This window comes from Balaenoptera musculus, chromosome 17 (assembly GCF_009873245.2).
Source record: "Balaenoptera musculus isolate JJ_BM4_2016_0621 chromosome 17, mBalMus1.pri.v3, whole genome shotgun sequence".
In the NCBI taxonomy this organism is placed as follows: Eukaryota; Metazoa; Chordata; class Mammalia; order Artiodactyla; family Balaenopteridae; genus Balaenoptera; species Balaenoptera musculus.
In genome coordinates this window covers 29,562,172-29,580,441 of record NC_045801.1, presented here as the reverse complement: position 1 = coordinate 29,580,441, position 18,270 = coordinate 29,562,172, and the positions used below count along the sequence as shown (strand labels likewise).

The 18,270-nt window shown below is 40.6% G+C and overlaps 1 protein-coding gene across 3 annotated transcripts in view; it reads right to left on the bottom strand.

Moving 5' to 3' along the window:
- RSPO2 (R-spondin 2) overlaps positions 1-17,698 on the bottom strand; it is a 166,594-nt gene extending 148,896 nt beyond the window's left edge. For 2 of the 3 annotated variants that reach the window (XM_036830624.1, XM_036830626.1), the window contains exon 1: positions 17,605-17,698. In XM_036830624.1, the coding sequence (XP_036686519.1) occupies positions 17,605-17,698 (94 nt within the window). Of the gene's footprint in view, positions 1-17,600 lie in introns of all 3 variants that reach the window. The other variant, XM_036830625.1, reaches the window with a different exon arrangement.
- Positions 17,699-18,270: the final 572 nt, after the last annotated feature.

Here is an 18,270-nt window from a genome sequence, read left to right as displayed (position 1 = left end):
CCAGAGTAAGCAGCAGATGCAAAGGTCCTGAGACAGGAAAGTTTAGAGTGTTTGAGAAACAGGAAGAGGCCAGTAGGACTGAGATAACAAAAGGAGGGTTGGAGAAATAAAAAGTGCCCAGGTCACACATAGCCTTTCAGGCTGAGTAAGGAGTTTGGGTTTTATTTCAGGTATAATGGAAATCCACTAAAGCATTTATGTGGCAGAGTCAAATGCTCCAGCTTTTGTTTTATGAGCAATTGCTCTGACTGCCCTGTGGAGAATGGATTGCAGGGAGATCAGTTGGAAGGATACCAATGTGGTTTGGGAGGGAGATGGTGATAACCTGGTCTACAAAATGGCAATAGATGCAGAAGAAGAAGGATTCAAAATATACTGGAGAGAGGTACAGAAATCATAGGTATTGATGAGGAAAAAGAGGAATAAAGGTTTATGCAACTAAGTGGATACTAATGTTATATGAAGCCAGGGGGGAATGAAAGAGAATGTTTTTTCTATTTAAATAGTGAGCTTCTTGAGGGTAAGGGAGATACTGATACTTCTTTCTATTCTCAACAGGAATAATCCAACAAGATGTTTTTTAAAATATAGTATCAAAGGCTCAAGGCAATATGCACACCATCTCCCACCTACAGAATAAGAATCAGTACCATATTCTGGAGAACAACTGGCAGTAAGATCAAAAGCCTCACCTCTCCATCTTGGTGGCTAAGAGCATGGCTGAGTCAAAATGCCTAGACTGAAATTCCAGCTTCACCACTTACTAGTTCTTGGTAGTTCTGTGACTTTGGGCAAATTATTTACCCTCCTGTGCCTCAGATTATTCCTTTATAAAATGGGAAGAAAAATACAGCCTACCTCACAAGGTCATTTGAGAATTAAATAATATGTAGCAGAAAGAACTATGATTGGCACAAAGTAAGTGCTCAATAAATGTAATGATTAAAGTATATTAATTATTATATCTAGTTCTGTGAATGATTCCTAAGGAAAAGAGATGTGGGGAAAGATGTACAATACAAGGAGGTTCATAGCAGCATTATTAATAATACTGAAAACTTAATATTGAGATGTTTATCTGCCCAATGATAAGGAAATGGATTTTAAAATGTCATGGTAAACAATGACTTTTGAAGCAGACATATCATTAAAATAGGTACGAATATGTGCTTTATGATGTATTAAGTTTTAAAATCTTATATTTATGTACAAGGAGAGGAAATATCTAGAAGGATAAAACCAAAATGTTAACAGTGGTTACTGCTGAGTGGGAAGATTATTGGTAGTTTTGTTTTCTTCATTGTTTTGTTCTCTATTTTCCAAATTTTCAACAATAAATAAATGTTGGAATTATATCCATAAAAAATTCTGCAGTTAGTGGTTTTTAAACCAATGACTTATATGAACACAGTGCAAAGTCTTTACCACTTACTTCCAAGACAAAACACCTAAATATCTCAGCAAGATGAGGGTTTATTACCAAAATACATTTCAAAACTAAATGAAAAAAATGGGACATGAACTACTAGCCCTAATTAGCGGATATAGCTCATTTGTTTTCTGACTTAAAAATGTACAGGTTGAAGGAGGGAAAAATCATTCTCAAGAATCATTAGTAGAAGCAGCTAGGTGCCTTGCCAGTTCTCTTTCCCTGACTTGCAAAATAAGCAATTTCTTCAGCTCACAATACTTTCTGCTCTCTTAAAGACACTGCAAAGGCACTTTACTTCTAAGAAGAGCACACACCTACCGGGTTGTATTTCTCTAGCAACAGGTTTGTTTTCATGAGCCATGTACTAAATGTGTTTATGTTCGAAACTTCTAGCATGCTCTTATCTACTTCTCCCAACAGACATTTGTGTGAATTAAACTTTCAACTTCATTAAATAATAAAATTATTAAATGTAGATGTTATAGATATCTTTCAACAGGTGAAACAAATATCAATGGTAACTTAATTAGTAGCAATGAGCTAGGGTTTTAAATGGATAAAGGAAAGATTTCTGTAATTAGCAAGAACTAGCTGCAGAATAAGTAGGAGGAATTTTTTTTTTTTTTTTTTTTTTTTACAACTTTTACTGCCACTTTCGCACTGAAGACATAACCTCTAGACCCTTTCTTCATATGCCTTCAAGTTAAAGACCACACAGCTAAAACCGAGCCATTGACGGGTGTGGGGTACACATTCTAAGCGGCAGGCTGCCATTCAGGTCAAGCTTTGAGGAAACTTTAATCCTTCTCAGGTGACGCTACTTTTATTCTACAACATCCAGTTGATCTCCTCAAATATTTTCCTTCCTCCCCTCCCTAAGCCTTCCAGAGAGTGTTTAAGTAGCACAAAGTACTGTTTTTCTACCCAATGAGTGTCAGATTACACTAGGCTGAAGCTACTGTATGTTCACTCAGTAGCTTCTCTGAAAGCTGTTAACAGAAAACATTATCAGAAGATGTCTAATAGAATTCAGGTTTTCAGAAGGTTTGCATTTCATTCCTGTTAGCATAAGCCAAAAAAAGAGAGTTTTTAAATGTCATTCTGCCACTAATGTTTCAGTAAGCAGAAACTGCTGGAAGACTTCACCTCCTCCATCTGACAGGCCATGGCTTGACACAAATCAAAGTTGACCCACTGGCCAGCCAAACATGCATCAACTCATTACTCTGAAAATTACTCTGCAATTAAAGAGGAAGAATTAAGTGTATTGCCTGCTCTCTAAGAACTGTTTCATAGTTAACAAAATATCTATGGTTGAAAAGGAACAGTTCTTTTTTTATTGAAGAATTTCAGCTAATAATTGTGGAAGGAATAAAAATAGAAAAAAACTATTTTATAACCCCTAAAGAAACTGATGATTCAAAGACCATCAGTGGAAGAAACCATTACATGAAAGGTTAATGGGAACCTCAAAATGGAGGAATCAGGCTGTTACCACATGAACCCACTGGTTAACCTTAGCATCACTAAGAAAATGGGATGTTGTGTGCTTCCTGATGTGTTGTAACATGAAGTGCACAGCAACACCTGTGAAGCGTTCTAGCCAAAAGAGTTGAACCTGAATGTAATCAAACCTTCGAAGAGAGCTTCCAGTTTACAAAAACATGGAGGATAGAGGAAGTCAAATGACCCCCACAAGGGAGCAAAAGGAAAAATCCAGAATGTCAGATATTCAGTAGAAAACTGACCTGATCTTTTCAATAAGTCAGTGGTATGGAAAACTGGGCGGGAAGGAAGTACTGCTCTAGAATCAAAGGAACTTGAGGGACATACCAACCAAGTACAATGAGTGGGTGTTACATCAATGCTGATTCATACGTATCAGCTGTATAAAGATATTGTTGAGGCAACTGATGAAGTTTGATGACATACTGATTATGAGGTGTTACCAAGGAATAAGCAATTTTGTTAGGTATGTTAATGGCATTGTGGTTTGGTAAGAAAATGTCCGTATTTGTAAGAAATGCATTCAGAAATAGATAAGGTAAAATGACGTAACATCTGAGATTTGCTTTATAACACAAAACAATAAAAACTTAAGAAGACTATAAAGAATAGATGAAACTAGTGTGACGAAATCTCAATATTTGTTCAATCTGGGTGATAGGCAGTCATTATGCTACCCTCTCTGCTTCTGTGTATGTTTGAAAGTTATCACATTTAAAATGTGAGAACATTTAAAAGTATGTTCTTACCAGCCCTTTATATATAGCACACAAGTATGGACAGATCCAGCTCCCTGGCAGTGCCAATATTAGATACTACTCAATATCAGAGGGAACTAATTTAACATACCTCTAACACCAGAAGCAACTGTACAGTAGACCATGTTGATATTTGAGTAATTACTTCACGAACATTACTTCATAAAGGATGCTAACAGCTCTTGAAGTTCTGTAAACTTCAGAAGGAAGCCAGTTAAACAGAATTTTCAGCTTTAGCTGAAGAAGAAGTCAATTTGATTCATGGATTTATTTAAAAATGTAATCAACACACTCAGGTGATTCTTTGGATTCGTGCAATTTCGTGGAACTTCAGGGGCAGGAAGGAATTTGAGAGTCCGATTCCAAAACCTGTACACTTATAAACCATGTCTAAAGCATCCCCCCCCCCCAAGGGCCACTGTGTGCACAAGTCCAGGGGGTGTCATTAATATCATGCTTTATGTGCAGTACACAATCTGAGCAGCTATGTACAGTGCTCTACTAGTTATTATACTTCTATTGCCATTACTTTTTCTTTTAATACTATTATTTTTATGGTATCATTAATAATAATAATACTTATTACACAGAGTTGTGAAAATGAGGATTTAAAGAACCTACAGGTCTGCCACAGGTTAGGACTTATGGGTTGAATTGTGCCCCCCAAAATATACGCTGAAGTCTAATCCTCAGTACCTGTGAATGTGAGTTTATTTTGAAATAGTGTCTTTGTAGCTGAAATTAAGTTAACATGGGGTCACCGGTGTGGGACTTAATCCAACATAAGCGGTATTCTTATAAGAAGAGATGAGAGACCATCACAGAGGGATGACAGCCGTGTGAAGGTGAAGACAGAGCTGCCACAAAGTAAGGAACATCTGGGGTCCCCAGAAGCTGGAAGCAGCAAGAAATGATCCTCCCCTATAGTCTCAGAGGGAGTATAGACCTGCTGACACCTTAATTTTGGACTTCTAGCCTCCAGAACTGTGAGAAAATTAATTTCTATTCTTTTAAGCCATCCAGTTTGTGGTACTTTGTTACAACAGTCCTAGGAAATCAATACAGTATAATGTGTGCTGCAAATGCACTTCTGAAAGTAATGACATCTAGAACAAACCACTGGTGTGGGCTGAGGACCTTCATCTGCCTCATTCTTTAATCTAGGTAAATATTTCTCTTAATGTAGCTGACTTCTTTATGCAACTATATCACATTGTCACCTCAAAAATCAGTGGTAACCCCTTGTCTCCAACATCCTATTCGTCCACAGTTGGTTCCTTGATCTTAAGATCTAAACTGCATTTTTTTTCTAGCTAGTGGGAAGCAGCTGCATAGCACAGGGAGATCAGCTCGGTGTTTTGTGACCACCTAGAGGGGTGGGATTGGGAGGGTGGGAGGGAGACGCAAGGGGGGGGGATATGGGGATATATGTATATGTATAGCTGATTCACTTTGTTATACAGCAGAAACTAACTCACCATTGTAAAGCAATTATACTCCAATACAGATGTTTAAAAAAAAAGATTTCATTCACAAATTCATCCTGCCATTCCCAGCCATCGAGATCTTTTTGTAACGTCAACCGACCTTTTAAATGTCCTCTTCTACTTCATATTATGCAAAAGTGTGGATGGCATGCCCATCTGTTTTCAACCTAATCATTAAGAAAATATTGTTCCAAACTAGGCTGAAGAGAGGGTCCTTTACTATGCCAGGTTTCCTGCAAAGTGCACATCAATCCATTACTCACCACTCTGTCAAATGTAATCCAAGTAAGTAACAGAAGATGATATATGTTCATTTCTCTACCTGTTCCAAAAGAATTTTTAACCCTATTATGCTTTCATAAGTGCAAAGTATTATTATTAATGAATTTTTGTCCAATGCTTCTTTATCTTCCAGTCTAGTAACCCCATTAAAGACAGCAGGGTATTTGTATGGCATAACCCATGCTGGTTATAGTTGCACTGAAATCTGACCTTCTTATAATGAAACATTCTCGAAATTGACATCATGGTCATGTAAGACTTGAGAAATACATCTTTTCTTTTTTTAGGAATTCAGATTAGACTTCAATATGTATAATACTATTTATCACTGAAGTTTAGAATGACGACAGAGGCATGTGATGCAGAATCTAAAGAAGTAATTTTGTTTAGTGTTCTCTATTTAGGAAGGACATTATTTGGGTCTTATAATTTGAGTTGAATAATTGTCAACAAGAATTTCTATTTAAATATTAGATGCCAGATACATTGCAGATGTGCTCATCATGGCTTTTATGGTGTGAGTGGCCCTTCAAGGTTTCTCTACACTCAATACAGCCACTGGCTTTACAACACTCTTAAGAGGTACCCTCTGCTGCTGGAAAAGGGCAAGTTCCAATGACTCGGGGCATCAAGAAAGGGTCTTTTACATGAGTGGATAGTTTCTTAAATATAACCCATAATCTTCCTCCCTATGAGCCTCCCTCATTTTGCCTTAATCCCAAGGGAAGAACGAATTACACCCTTTTTACTTGTGACAGGCCTCAAGTCTTGGAAAGGAGTGATCCTGCTCTTTCCTCCTCTCTCTAGGTCCAGACTCTCCCATTTCTTCAAAACTCTCTCCCAGAACTCAACAAAAAAGATGACTACTTGAAGCTTGCCAAATCCTTTAGAACAGTTATTATTCATTTTGAGTCGCTTTCAAGTCAAAATCATGTTGAGATCACCCACAGCAGCTGCAAAGAACTAATTATTTTTACTTCTACATGAGAGAACAATTAAAGTGCACAAAATTCATAACTTTGGACAATCAATTTTCAAGAGACAATTGCCAAGCTCTAGATTTTCAGGATAGTATTATTCAAAGGGAGAGGGACAAAGAAATCTTTCATAATTGACAGATTCAGTCAAGAATCACATCAGCCAGTACATGACTTATTGACCACCAGGAGTGGTGTGAACGGCTTTCCGAGCTCCACAACAAACTAACCTCAACCCACTAATCACACTTCTGGGAACCACTGCTGTCCACTATCAAACAACATTTGGTTTTTCAAATTAGCCTCCCATCCCTAACAAAGTTTCTCTATAATACTAAGTTGATGGAAGGATAGTAACCACAAGGTATATTTCACCAGTAGAAGGAATGCTTTGGATAGGACAGCCCTGATTTCTCTCTAAGCATTAGACAGATACCCAGATCCCTGTGTCAACAGAAAAGTTTAATGTTTGCTCTTTCTATTCACTCCACCTACAACTATTCTCTGCCATGTCTTCATATTGACTTAGAGCTCAGAACTAATACCCAGGAGTCCCTCAAAATTTCCTATAAACCTGACCCTTAAACACACATACATACACACTTCCAAAGAAGTGATCCTCTAAAACATCATCAAGAAGCAAGTGTCAAAAATTAGAATTTTAAAAAAATATTCTTCCACCTACAAGAACTACCCAGAGGACAAGTCAAAGACTAGGACTGCTTTAATTTTTATTTAAGGATGGTAACCTGGGAGCCCCAGGTACAATTCTTCCCATGCCACTGGGATCATTCAGTGCAGAGTCCTCAAAGACCAGTTATAGCAGTGGAACACCTGAGAATAACGAATACCACAGTCACTCTAAAGGGCTATGGGAGAGGGGGGGGAGGATGGCAGAGGGGAAGGGTGTGATGGGCACAGGACACGTCACTTGATCATGGGAATATTAACCCAGCTATGACTCAACTTGAAACCTGGTCTACTATCAATACATAGATACATAGGAAGGTTAATGAAGATATGAAGATATAGCACAAATCTCTTCAACATTAAAAACCAGCCTTTTTTTTTTTGGAAGCGCTGCTCAGCTCGCGGGATCTTAGTTTCCCCACCCCGACCAGGGATTGAACCCGGGCCCACACAGTGAAAGCGCCAAGTCCTAACCACTGGGCTGCCAGGGAATTCCCAAAAGCCAAGAAAGAGGCATTAGAACACAGAATGTAAGGTGATCAACAATGAAGGGCCAGAGAATTTTTAAATCCTATGTCAGACATTATTACATGAAGGGGAAAGAGAACCTAAAAAAAATTAAACTTGAGATTTTCAAGATAAGATCAGACAATTTTTATCATTCTCAAAGGGTTGCAATGTGAGAGATCCATTGAATGAAATGGGTCTCTACATAAAGATTAAAGAATTTGGCAAACAATTGGGAAGTATTAACTTGGAGTCGTTTGGTCAACTCCAAATTTTACCAATTGCTTAAATTTTTAGGCATGCACTTTATGGAAAACATTCTTTAGAAAAAAATAAAAACTGATGTTTTCCAAAGTGGCTATAGAAGCTGGAATCCACCTCCCGGTTAACACAATCCCTAGCTTTAATATCTGCCTCACAGATATTAAAACTGTGAGTTTGGTTAAGTTTGCCTTTTGGCGAGAAGGTCTTGTCAAAAGGAGACTAAGGACCAAAACCAGAAATTCTCAGTAAAACTGAAAGCTCTCTTTACTTGTTCCTTTTCCCTCTCTCTCCATGAAGAGGTCAAGTTGTTCACAGCCTCAATCTTACTGGAAACAGTAGAACAGGTTTCCCACCTGAACCTACCCGGCAGGGCAGAGCAAGGCAAGCACAAAACCTACAAAATTTCAGAGAACAAAGCACGAGGAAAAGAATGCAAAGTGCGCCCTCTATCGCTCTGTGTGTTTTAACTGCTAAGTGGCTGGTTGGATTGCTGAATCCAGTGATAGGTGAGAGAGGAAGGCCATCACGGTAGAAAAGTTCTAAGTGTGCTGACCCAACAGCAAGGATCTTGTAGAAGCCTACTTGGCCAGAATTGAAGAGTGCTAAGCCTGGTTCTGACCAGTCTGTGAACTGGCAGTGTGATACATACAAATCCTATTAATGCCAGCACTGCACATCATCAGCTGGAAAATTGCAACACTGATTTCTAAAACTTTATATTACTGTTTTATTAATGAGACAAAAATTAGACTATATGAGAAGTTTTAACAGAACCCCTTATTCTGTGTTTATTTTGTACTTTTATAAACTTCTTAGGGAAATAGAATTTAACAACTATTGCCTTTGAGAAAGGTATTATTAGCCAAGTAATTATTTACTGAAATAAGTCTTGAGACAGTGTTTCCAATGTGTCCTCATACTGTGAATTAAACACATGGCAAATGGCTGGAAACCCACACATGGAAAATAGACACTTGTTTCCTAAAAGTTTATGTCAATTTGAAGCAGCCAATTGGCATCATGCTCTTTAACAAGGTCTACCTCCTATTGCTTTAACCAATGCTTCTTAACCTGTTGAAGGAAAGATGAACCATGGCCACTTTAAGACTTCAGTGAAAGCTCTAGATCCTCTCTTTACACGCTAAAAAGAAACAGAAAACATTTTGCATCTAATTTCAGGAGACTCACAAAAACCCTGGCCCCATCTCTGGACCCCAAGTTAAGAAGCCTTGCTCAAAAGACATGTGCAGAACCAGCTGTTTTATAAGTGCTCTTAATATCCTTCAGCAGGTGATGAAAATCAAATGGTTTTAAGTAAATTGTAAAGGTTTTCCCCAAATGACAAGATAAGGTGGAGAGCTACGTACAATTAGTTTCTCTACATTTTAAGAGTAAAAATAATAATATTTACTAGCTTTTCTCTAACCTTGATGGGCTATGCTGATCATATGATGGTGTTATGATACATAAGTGTATGTACAAAATTCATATACACACACCTACAAACACACATATTGATACACAAATGCACAAGCACACACCCACAGACACACAGATATTTGTTCTGGCTATGGGAGTACCGGAAATAAAAGAAGTTCCTATAATTCATATGCAAGAATAGTGATAAAAAATTTAGCAACACAAGTATGCAAGTTTTTACCAGATCACACTTATGGTCCTACACCTCAGTTACTCCACCCACTCAGCCCTCAGTTCCTTAATACCAGTTACTTTAGTGGCGTAATTATGAGTTGTAGGAAGTTCTGAGGCTCAGTAAAACTCTGGGTCCTAAGAACTTTTGAATGGGCTCAAAGGTAATTTCTTCTTTTAAAACGAACACTGATGTTCAAAGTGTACTGTGGACAGGAAAAGCCAGTGAATTCGGGAGGGCTGCATTCTAGTTCTAGCTTTCTTCCACTTAAAAATTAGTTTTTTAAATTACACATTTCAGTAAGCAGCTCACCTTCTTTATTAGTCAAACCAGTCTCACCTCCTTCAAAGGGTAGCAAGATGTCAGTGCTCTCCTGGAAGGCACGTACAAAAAACTATGTAGTCTACTCACACCTACAGAAGAACTTGTTCTAAAATACACACATACACACACACACACACACACCTGTGTCTCTCATAGGTATGTCTACACTGCTATATTTATTATTCTAAAGTCATAAATATAAGATTGAATGTTTGCCTGCACTAATTTATTTTTGTTATTAATATGACTGCCTTTTAAGAAGATAAATGCTACTTTCTTTTTTCTCTAAATAATTATTCATACAGACAAAGTGTTTGGGGATGAAAATCCTTTATTGGCCCTTTGTTTAGAAGTATTTTTTATATATGGGTGACTCCCACAGAGTTTCCCTTCCCCTGTCCAAACTCACCCACCATTTGGGATACTCTATCATTCAAATAATAAACAGGGATACGAATACACACGCAAGCACTAGTGTACTCTGAAATTCTGAAGATTATCAGAGACTTCAGAATAAGGCTAGGCTGGGATGCTTTTATACGTCAGTGTTGCTCATCTTTAAACTCTAAAAAAGAATAGTAAATAATCAAATTATACCTAGTATCCTAATTATTCATTCAAACTTCAACTATGCTCAAAGAACTTCGAATTGAAAAGAAAAACATTTCTCATTAAGTCATTAGCATTATTTTAAGGGCAAACAACAAAATCTCATCATCACTGACTTCCTGTTCAGCCACAGCTTGTGGAGGAAGCACTCTAGTTGGCCTGGTTTGGGGAGTATTAAGATGAATATGCCAAAGTTCTGCCCTAGAGGAGCTTAAAATATAGTAAAGATGACACATGCGGCAAAGTAGCCAAAATAAAGGGGGAAATGAGAGTCCTTTAGGAGTAGCATGAAAAGCTAAGAAAGCTTCTAGGGAAAATTCCAGGAAGGCTTCACAGAAACGGTGACCTTTTATTTAGCTGGGCACCACCACATGCTCGACAACACAAAAACATGAAAACATAACGGTATGCTTGGAAATGAACTCATATGGTGTAGCTTAAGCATACAGTGCTTTCGTGGTGGTGGAAGGTTGGAAACAGGCTGTGATCAGATGGTAGAGTACCCTTGAATGTAAAGTGAAAGAAGCTGGAATTTATTCTGCCGTCAATATGGAGACCTGGGAGGTTTGAGGTTTATTAGCAAAGAAGTAACATGATCAGATTTGTGGATCACATTGAGAAAAATTCAATGTGGCAGCATTGTAAAGGATGGAGTGAGGAAGAAGTGGATGATGGGAAATGAGTCAGTGAGGACCTGAGCTAGGAAATACCTCTGGGAATGGAGAGTATGGGGTAGATGTAAACGACATTTCTGATACCCACTAAGACTGAACAAACCAACAAAAGAAACAATAGGAAAGTCAAAGACTACAGCTAGGCTTCCAGCCTTGACACACAGAAACCCTTGAACAGAAAAAAGAAACACAGGTAGAGGAACACATTTTGGAGAGGAAGAGTAATTCCACGCATAGAAGAGGAATTGAGTTGTCAAGACTGAATGTGCATGGAATGGAATACCTATCCGTATATGAGGGTGCATGAAATATTTATCCATATGGCAGTAGTTGGGAAATCAGAGAGTAACATAATCCGGAGTTCAAAAAAAACGAGGGATAGAGTTGAAGGACTTTACATGGAAAAGGCAGTTGAGGATAAAGGGATGGATAAAATCCCCCAAGGGAAAGAATAAAGGTAAAGAAATAGGAACCTACACCTACTCAGAATGAGGGGACCAAAGAAGAAAAATGTGCAGAATATGGGAGGTGAAACTAGAGTGCAGTGTCACTAGCCAAAGGAAGAGACTTTCTTTGGAAAGGAGTGATAATCTCAGGGACGGGAGGGCTGTAACGTTGGCAGGGTTGGCACTGAGGTGAGTAGTGAGTATGGATGACCATTAAGAAAACCCTTTCGATAAAATGGTGGAGGTAGAAGTCAGATTGTGACAGACTGACAAGTGAGTGAATGAAAGCGGATTATTAGGCAAGACAAGAGAAGGGTTGAAGTCAAGAAAAAGATTGGAAAGTAAGGTGAGAAAGAAGGAAATTAGGAATTTTAGGATGGGGGGATAGCAGCAGGCTTGAAAAGAGGGTGACTGGACACAGAAAGGTCCTAGAGGAGAGAAGGATACATGGGGGGTGGGTCTTGGAAAGAATAAAAACACTGTATCCTTACCCATTCCCTCTCCTAGTCCTCAGCCCCCTCACCTATCCCTGTCCTGCTCTGTTGTCCTGAGAAAAAGATGAAAAATGGGAAAGACGAGTAAAAATCATTTTTAGTTACAAAAACCCAATTCTCCATAGTTACACCATGCCCCACCCCACATACCTACATATACACGTACCTGTATGCATGTAAGTAGATACGCCTTCCCTAACATATATAATTATATACTACTTATGTACTGTATTAATTAGTGCCTTCCATATTTATTCCAGCTAAAATTGTGAAAATGTATAAATATGACATGCAACACTGTATCTAATGGTCAATCCTTGATTGTGGCAGATAATGGGGAAAAAAATAATGACCATCACATTTTGAAAAAAGAAAATTTTAAACTTTACTTTTATCCCAGAGCTTACCACCTCCTTTTAGCAGGGTGGTTCTCAAGTACTCTGTCAAATGATTTGTCTGTCATCTATTTCCTGAACTTGGGAGGGGTAAGAGTGCTTATTTCCAGAAAAAAAAAATTGGTTCAAAAGGCAGTCAGTTGGAAGAAAAGAAGTAAAAAGCCTGGATAATCTATAAACTGTCCAGTTAGTCTGAATAAATCAAGAGGTAGTTTTGCATTAAGAAATTAGAAGCGTCGGGGCTTCCCTGGTGGAGCAGTGGTTAAGAATCCGCCTGCCAATTCAGGGGACACGGGTTCGATCCCTGGTCCGGGAAGATCCCACATGCCACGGAGCAACTAAGCCCGTGTGCCACAACTACTGAAGCCCGCGCGCCTAGAGCCCGTGCTCCACAACAAAAGAAACCACAGCTATGAGAAGCTGTGCACCACAACCAAGAGTAGCCCCTGCTCGCAGCAACTAGAGAAAGCCGGCGCACAGCAACGGAAGACCCAACACAGCCAATAAACAAATAAATAAATAAAATAAATCTATTTTTAAAAAAAAAGAAATTAGAAGTGTCATCTCCAACTTGTGATTTCTGTAAACACTGGATTCGACCCAAGCTAGATTTATAAACAGATAACGAAAGCCAGAAGAAGTGGAGGCCTGAGGAAATGTCACCTATTCTGAATCACTTCCAAATTTCAAGAGAGGAATAAGATGTTGGTTGGGGAAATGGCAACTTTCTAACCTCTGTGCACTGGTAAGGTACTGGCCAGAAAAACTCAGAATTATGCTGGAAGAAAAGCCCATTAACAAAAGAACAAAAGAAAAGAAAGAACATATTTATGCTGCAAAGTTAAAACATCACATGAGCTTCTCTGAAACACTCTAAACTTAAAAAAGCAGGCCTACAAATGTATTCCGAAGCTTTTAAGCGTAGGTTAATATGTTCCATGTGCCATTTTGTATTTTGAAAGAATACTGTGAGAAATAAGCTATCATTAAAAGTACTTGTAAAACCTGTAAATATCTCCACATCTCATTTGATTTTTTAAAACACTAATTAATTCAGCCCTATAAGGTTTAAGAGAAAATGTAGTGTTTTGTTTTGTTTTGTTTAAACAACCGAAGTTGCCAGTAACATACCACACTATTTGTGATAAACACTTCAGTTTCATGGAAGAAGCCAAATCTAATCATAGGAAAATGAGCGGTTATGGAGAGAGAAGCTGAGGCTTCAGGAGGGAAAAGGCTATGGCGGGAAACACTTGTCATACCACGCCCCCTACCCTCAGACCACCAGAAACACAATTACATGTCTGGGAGCCTTGCTGCTTTTAAAGAATTTCATCAAGAAGTTTTCATAAATCCCTGGTGAATTTGTGACTGGGCATATCAATAGAATGAACGAGATATAAAATGAAATCACTACATACTAAGCTCAAGAAAGCCCAGAAGACCATAATAAAGTTATGATTTGTCTATCTACCTTTCAGTAATTCGGCCTGAAATGTGGCTTACAACCATTCCAAAAAATAAAACAAATCGAATAACCCAGTTTACCATACAAATAAATCATAAGAGGTCCCAAGACAGATACAGGCCACAGGGTTAACAGTAGCTAATAATGACTATGATTTTGAAGGGGGCTGGAGGGTGAGGGGGCCAATGAGTTCTGATTGTTACCACATAGACACAACATGAGTTGTCAATCAGCTTTTCAAAACGTTGGCATGTGTCTCCCCTCTACAAGATATTCATTCTCACTACTGTGTTTGTGCCTGACTTTCAGATGTACTTCTGCCAGGCCCCAGTAGTGATTATCAAATGCACTTTTATTGTATGATTTTGTTTTCTAAATAAGCAGACAAAAGGACTAGTAGATGGCTAGTGTTGTTGATGATAGTCTCTCCCGTACACAGTTTTATCTGACATTCTGGTCTCTAATCCTCTGGCCATATTTTGAAATAAAGCATAAAGTTAAATGATATATTTGCTCTCTATTCCAGACTGGATGCAATTGATTTTAACTGACTAAATTATCTGATCTCTGCCAAGAATTTTATTTCATTAAGAAAATGATATTATAGAGCATCTGAGATCATAGAGCAGACTAAACATAATGCCAAAGGAGTTCTGAGAATGCTCCACAGTGAAGGTTTGATTATTTGCAGATGGAATATGAAAAAAAGAAAAAGAATCAGATCCCGGGCATTAGCCTAACCAATCCTGGTATCACTGCTGCCGACATCACAGCACAAAGCCAAGAAAATAACTGATCTTCTAAGCCACAACACCTTTTTTTAATGTACTAATCACTTTTCTTCCTAGAAAGTAATACTTAACTGCCACTATCCAAAACAAAGGGAAAGGGGGAAATGTTGGTACCACAATAGGCTCTAGCATGTCAACTGTCACTGCTGACATGATTTGGCTAGTAGTCAAGCATTCACCAAGGAACTAATTTAAATCAATCTCCTTTGGGAAAGCCAATTGTTTGGTATGCGCAACAATTGGTGTAGGATCAATCAGTGGACATGAGATCAATTAAAACCAGCTTAAGCCTGTGAAGAGGGACAATTCACACAACCTGAGTTAGATCTCTATTCATTTCAATACTCTCACAATGCAATCCTTAAGCTTCCTTGCAAAGCAGAAAAGCTACTATCACCCTACACTGTCTAGCCAGCACTTTAAGTAGTTCCACTTTTAATTAAAAACACAGTACACCCTTTGTTGGTACAGATAGTGTGGTCACTTTTAAGGGTTGCAGTTATTTTAGCCAGAAGCTTGAGATTTGGGAAGGGACATCTGTTAAGGAAAACACACACATTTTGATAGAATTTTTTCTTTACAACCTTACCAGTTTACATGTACTTGAAAGCATTTGAATCTTATTAAATTGAGAGGTTTGTCTGGCAAAAGTTACTACTGCACACTTTAGAGCTGGGTTTCTAAACGTCAGCACTTGGGGCTGTGGTGGTAACTGCCATGAGATTTTGCTAAAGCAGCTTTGAAACAAATAGGTTTTGCATCAGATACCTAAGGAGGTATAGGCAGAACTTTGGAGATGGCACTGCAAAGGAAAGCATGCAGTATCGCTTCTGGCCGCAGGAGTGCTGTAATGTCATGTTCCACCAAAGAGCATCTCTGCATTAAGTTCTACTAAAGCAACATGCTTGATTCTTCCCAGTTCAACCACAATGGGGCAGGCAATGTGGATCAGAAAGACATCGCTGAATTAGCAAGTCATCTAATAAACAAGAATTTGGCAAAGGATTTTAGATATTTTGTATTTTGAACATTTTAAAGCACTTCAGTCTTTTCAACCAAATAGGCTGCAGTGTCTACTTGGGGGCAGGGGGTGTGGGGTGTAGGGAAGCCTCTCCAAACACTTTGACCACTTAGACCACAGTGTAATCAAAAATTGCTAGTTCTACCAAGTGATACCTGGAAAGAAAATACCGGAGTGGAGAAAGGAGGCAGAGGGGAGGTGAAGGAGATGGAAAGGGACTTTGGCAAGACTGATATCAGTATCAAACTTTCATGGCCTCTGGGAAGAAGTTCCTCCCTAGTACATTTATTCAGAAAAACTTCTGAAAATAAGCATTTTCCAAATGTCAGAAATGAAAGACAAGGAGAGTAAGAGAAATGAGGGCGAGAGAAAGGGGTATCCTTCTCATAAACCACAGTTTCATAGTGTCAATTGGAGAGCAGAGGCGGCGGAAATCGCACACCACCAAGTTATCCTGAGCTCTGCCCTCTGGCCGGCCAACCTTCAGCCCTGCGGGTAGGTGAGAACAGCTTAACGACGTCCTAAAAAGCTTTGAAAAATTAGGGCGCAGAAAGCTCTCTCCAAAATCTGGAGGCAGGACTGGAGATTCCATGAAACGAGTTGTAAATAAACCGCATCACAAGTCGAGTGAGACGTTCATATCCCAGAAAAATCAAAATCTGTTAACCTCAAGACAAATTCCAACTGCGCAAAAGTCCAAACTGCACGACCAAGACTGATAAACTCTAAGGGGCTGCTGTGCACCTTCCGTGAGGCGGTACTGCAAGGTGGGGCTGTGCGTGCTGGGAGCGGGGGTGTTGCGGTTTGTGTTTAAATCCTTCAGCGGACTTCACTGGGTTTAGCGGCCCTTCCCTTAAAATGCAGTTGGATTAGCTGCAGCCGCAGCAGGACTCGGAGACAGAAATACGGGCGCACTAAATCATCAGGAAATCTAGCTTTCTGAAACCTTCCTGAAGGCGTCCACTCGCCGCCCCACAGTGCACACAGGTGATGGACAGGGAGGAGGAGGTTAAGAAGCCGCAGGTGAGTTTCACTGAGTGCCGGCACCTCTCTCAGAAGTAGCTGCTTTTGAGGGGAGTAAACACAGAGGGCAAAGTCGGGCCTGTCTCCAAAACATCACCCTGCAAGCAAGCGTTCCCCCCCCCCAAAAAAAATCCTGCGCACGAGTTGCCGCTCAATGCACTAAGTTCAGGTCGTCATCCCATCTAGTCTTAGCGTCCAGAAAAAGAAATCAATGTTGCTCTTTTCCTAAAAATGCAGGTCCTCCACATCGACTTGGTACCTGTCCCCAGCTCTCTATCCCACACGCGCGCGCAGTCACACACACACACACACACACCCCAACACACACACACAGAGTAGTAGGCCGTGTCCAAAGCTATCTGGGGTCAGGACTTGGGGCGCACGTGGATGGTGAATGTAGAGAAAGATGAGCTTCAGGGGAGATGGTTGAGAGGACTAGAAAGAGAAAAACGGCAAAAAGAACAAGAAAAAAGGATGCCAGGTTTTAAAAAAAGAGCGAGACCGAAAGAGAGAAGAGTTCCGAAGTAGAAGCTCGGCAGTCAACGGGGGTACGGACCGCAGCGCTCAGCCCTGAACTCCCGCAGGACGCCCGGCTCGCCGCGCGTTTCGCTCCGGCTCGCCGCGCCTTCTGAGGACGGAAAAGACAGAGCGTTCGGCGGAGCTCTGGAGACCGGAAAGCGGGGAGCGGTGGCGCGCAATGGCGGGGGGTGCAGGGCACGGTCCTGCCCACCTGAGCCCCTGAGCGAGCGCCGCCACCCGCGCCCCCGACCCCGACCCCACGCGCCTCCGGCAGGGCAGAACCCACCTCTCTTACTGCGTCTCCATCGATTGCCTTGGCAGTGGCTGTAATCCATACAGTTCAGGATGATGAGGGCAAAGGAGAAGAGACGAAACTGCATCTGGGCGGTCGGGCGGGGGAGAGACGCCTCTCAAAGTCGGGGAACTGGAGGGCTCATCCGAGGAGCCGGCGCCGTCCGCGCTATTGAGGAAGACGCCGAGGGGGAGTCGCCACTAGCCCAGGGGCCTGCACTGGTCAGTTCGGCGCAACCAGCATCTTTCCGCCTTGAACCTGAGAGACGAGGAGGAGAAGCCGGGTGGAGAGAGGCCCAGGGAGGCAGCTGCCTCTTCACGCGTCCCAATTTAAGAAGGGGAGGGAGGGGGGAAGCGAACCCACTGCCTGGCAGGAGCTGCGGAGCAGCTTAACCCCGAGCGCACAGCTGCCTGCAACTTGGAGAGGAAGGTGATTACAATCAGTGAATTAGCAACCTCTGCAGACCTATAGGCTCCGACCCGGGGGAAAGGACTTTGCGCGGGCGCTCCGGAAAAGAAAAGAGCTCCACAGTTCCCGAGGGTGCAGGGTTAAAGGCGCACTCTTCGGTCCTTTGGTCCCACAGTGGGGTACCCAAGCGCCGTGGTCGCGGTGGCCAGGCGCGGGTCGCCTACCGTGAGCACTTACGTCTCAGGCTGTGTG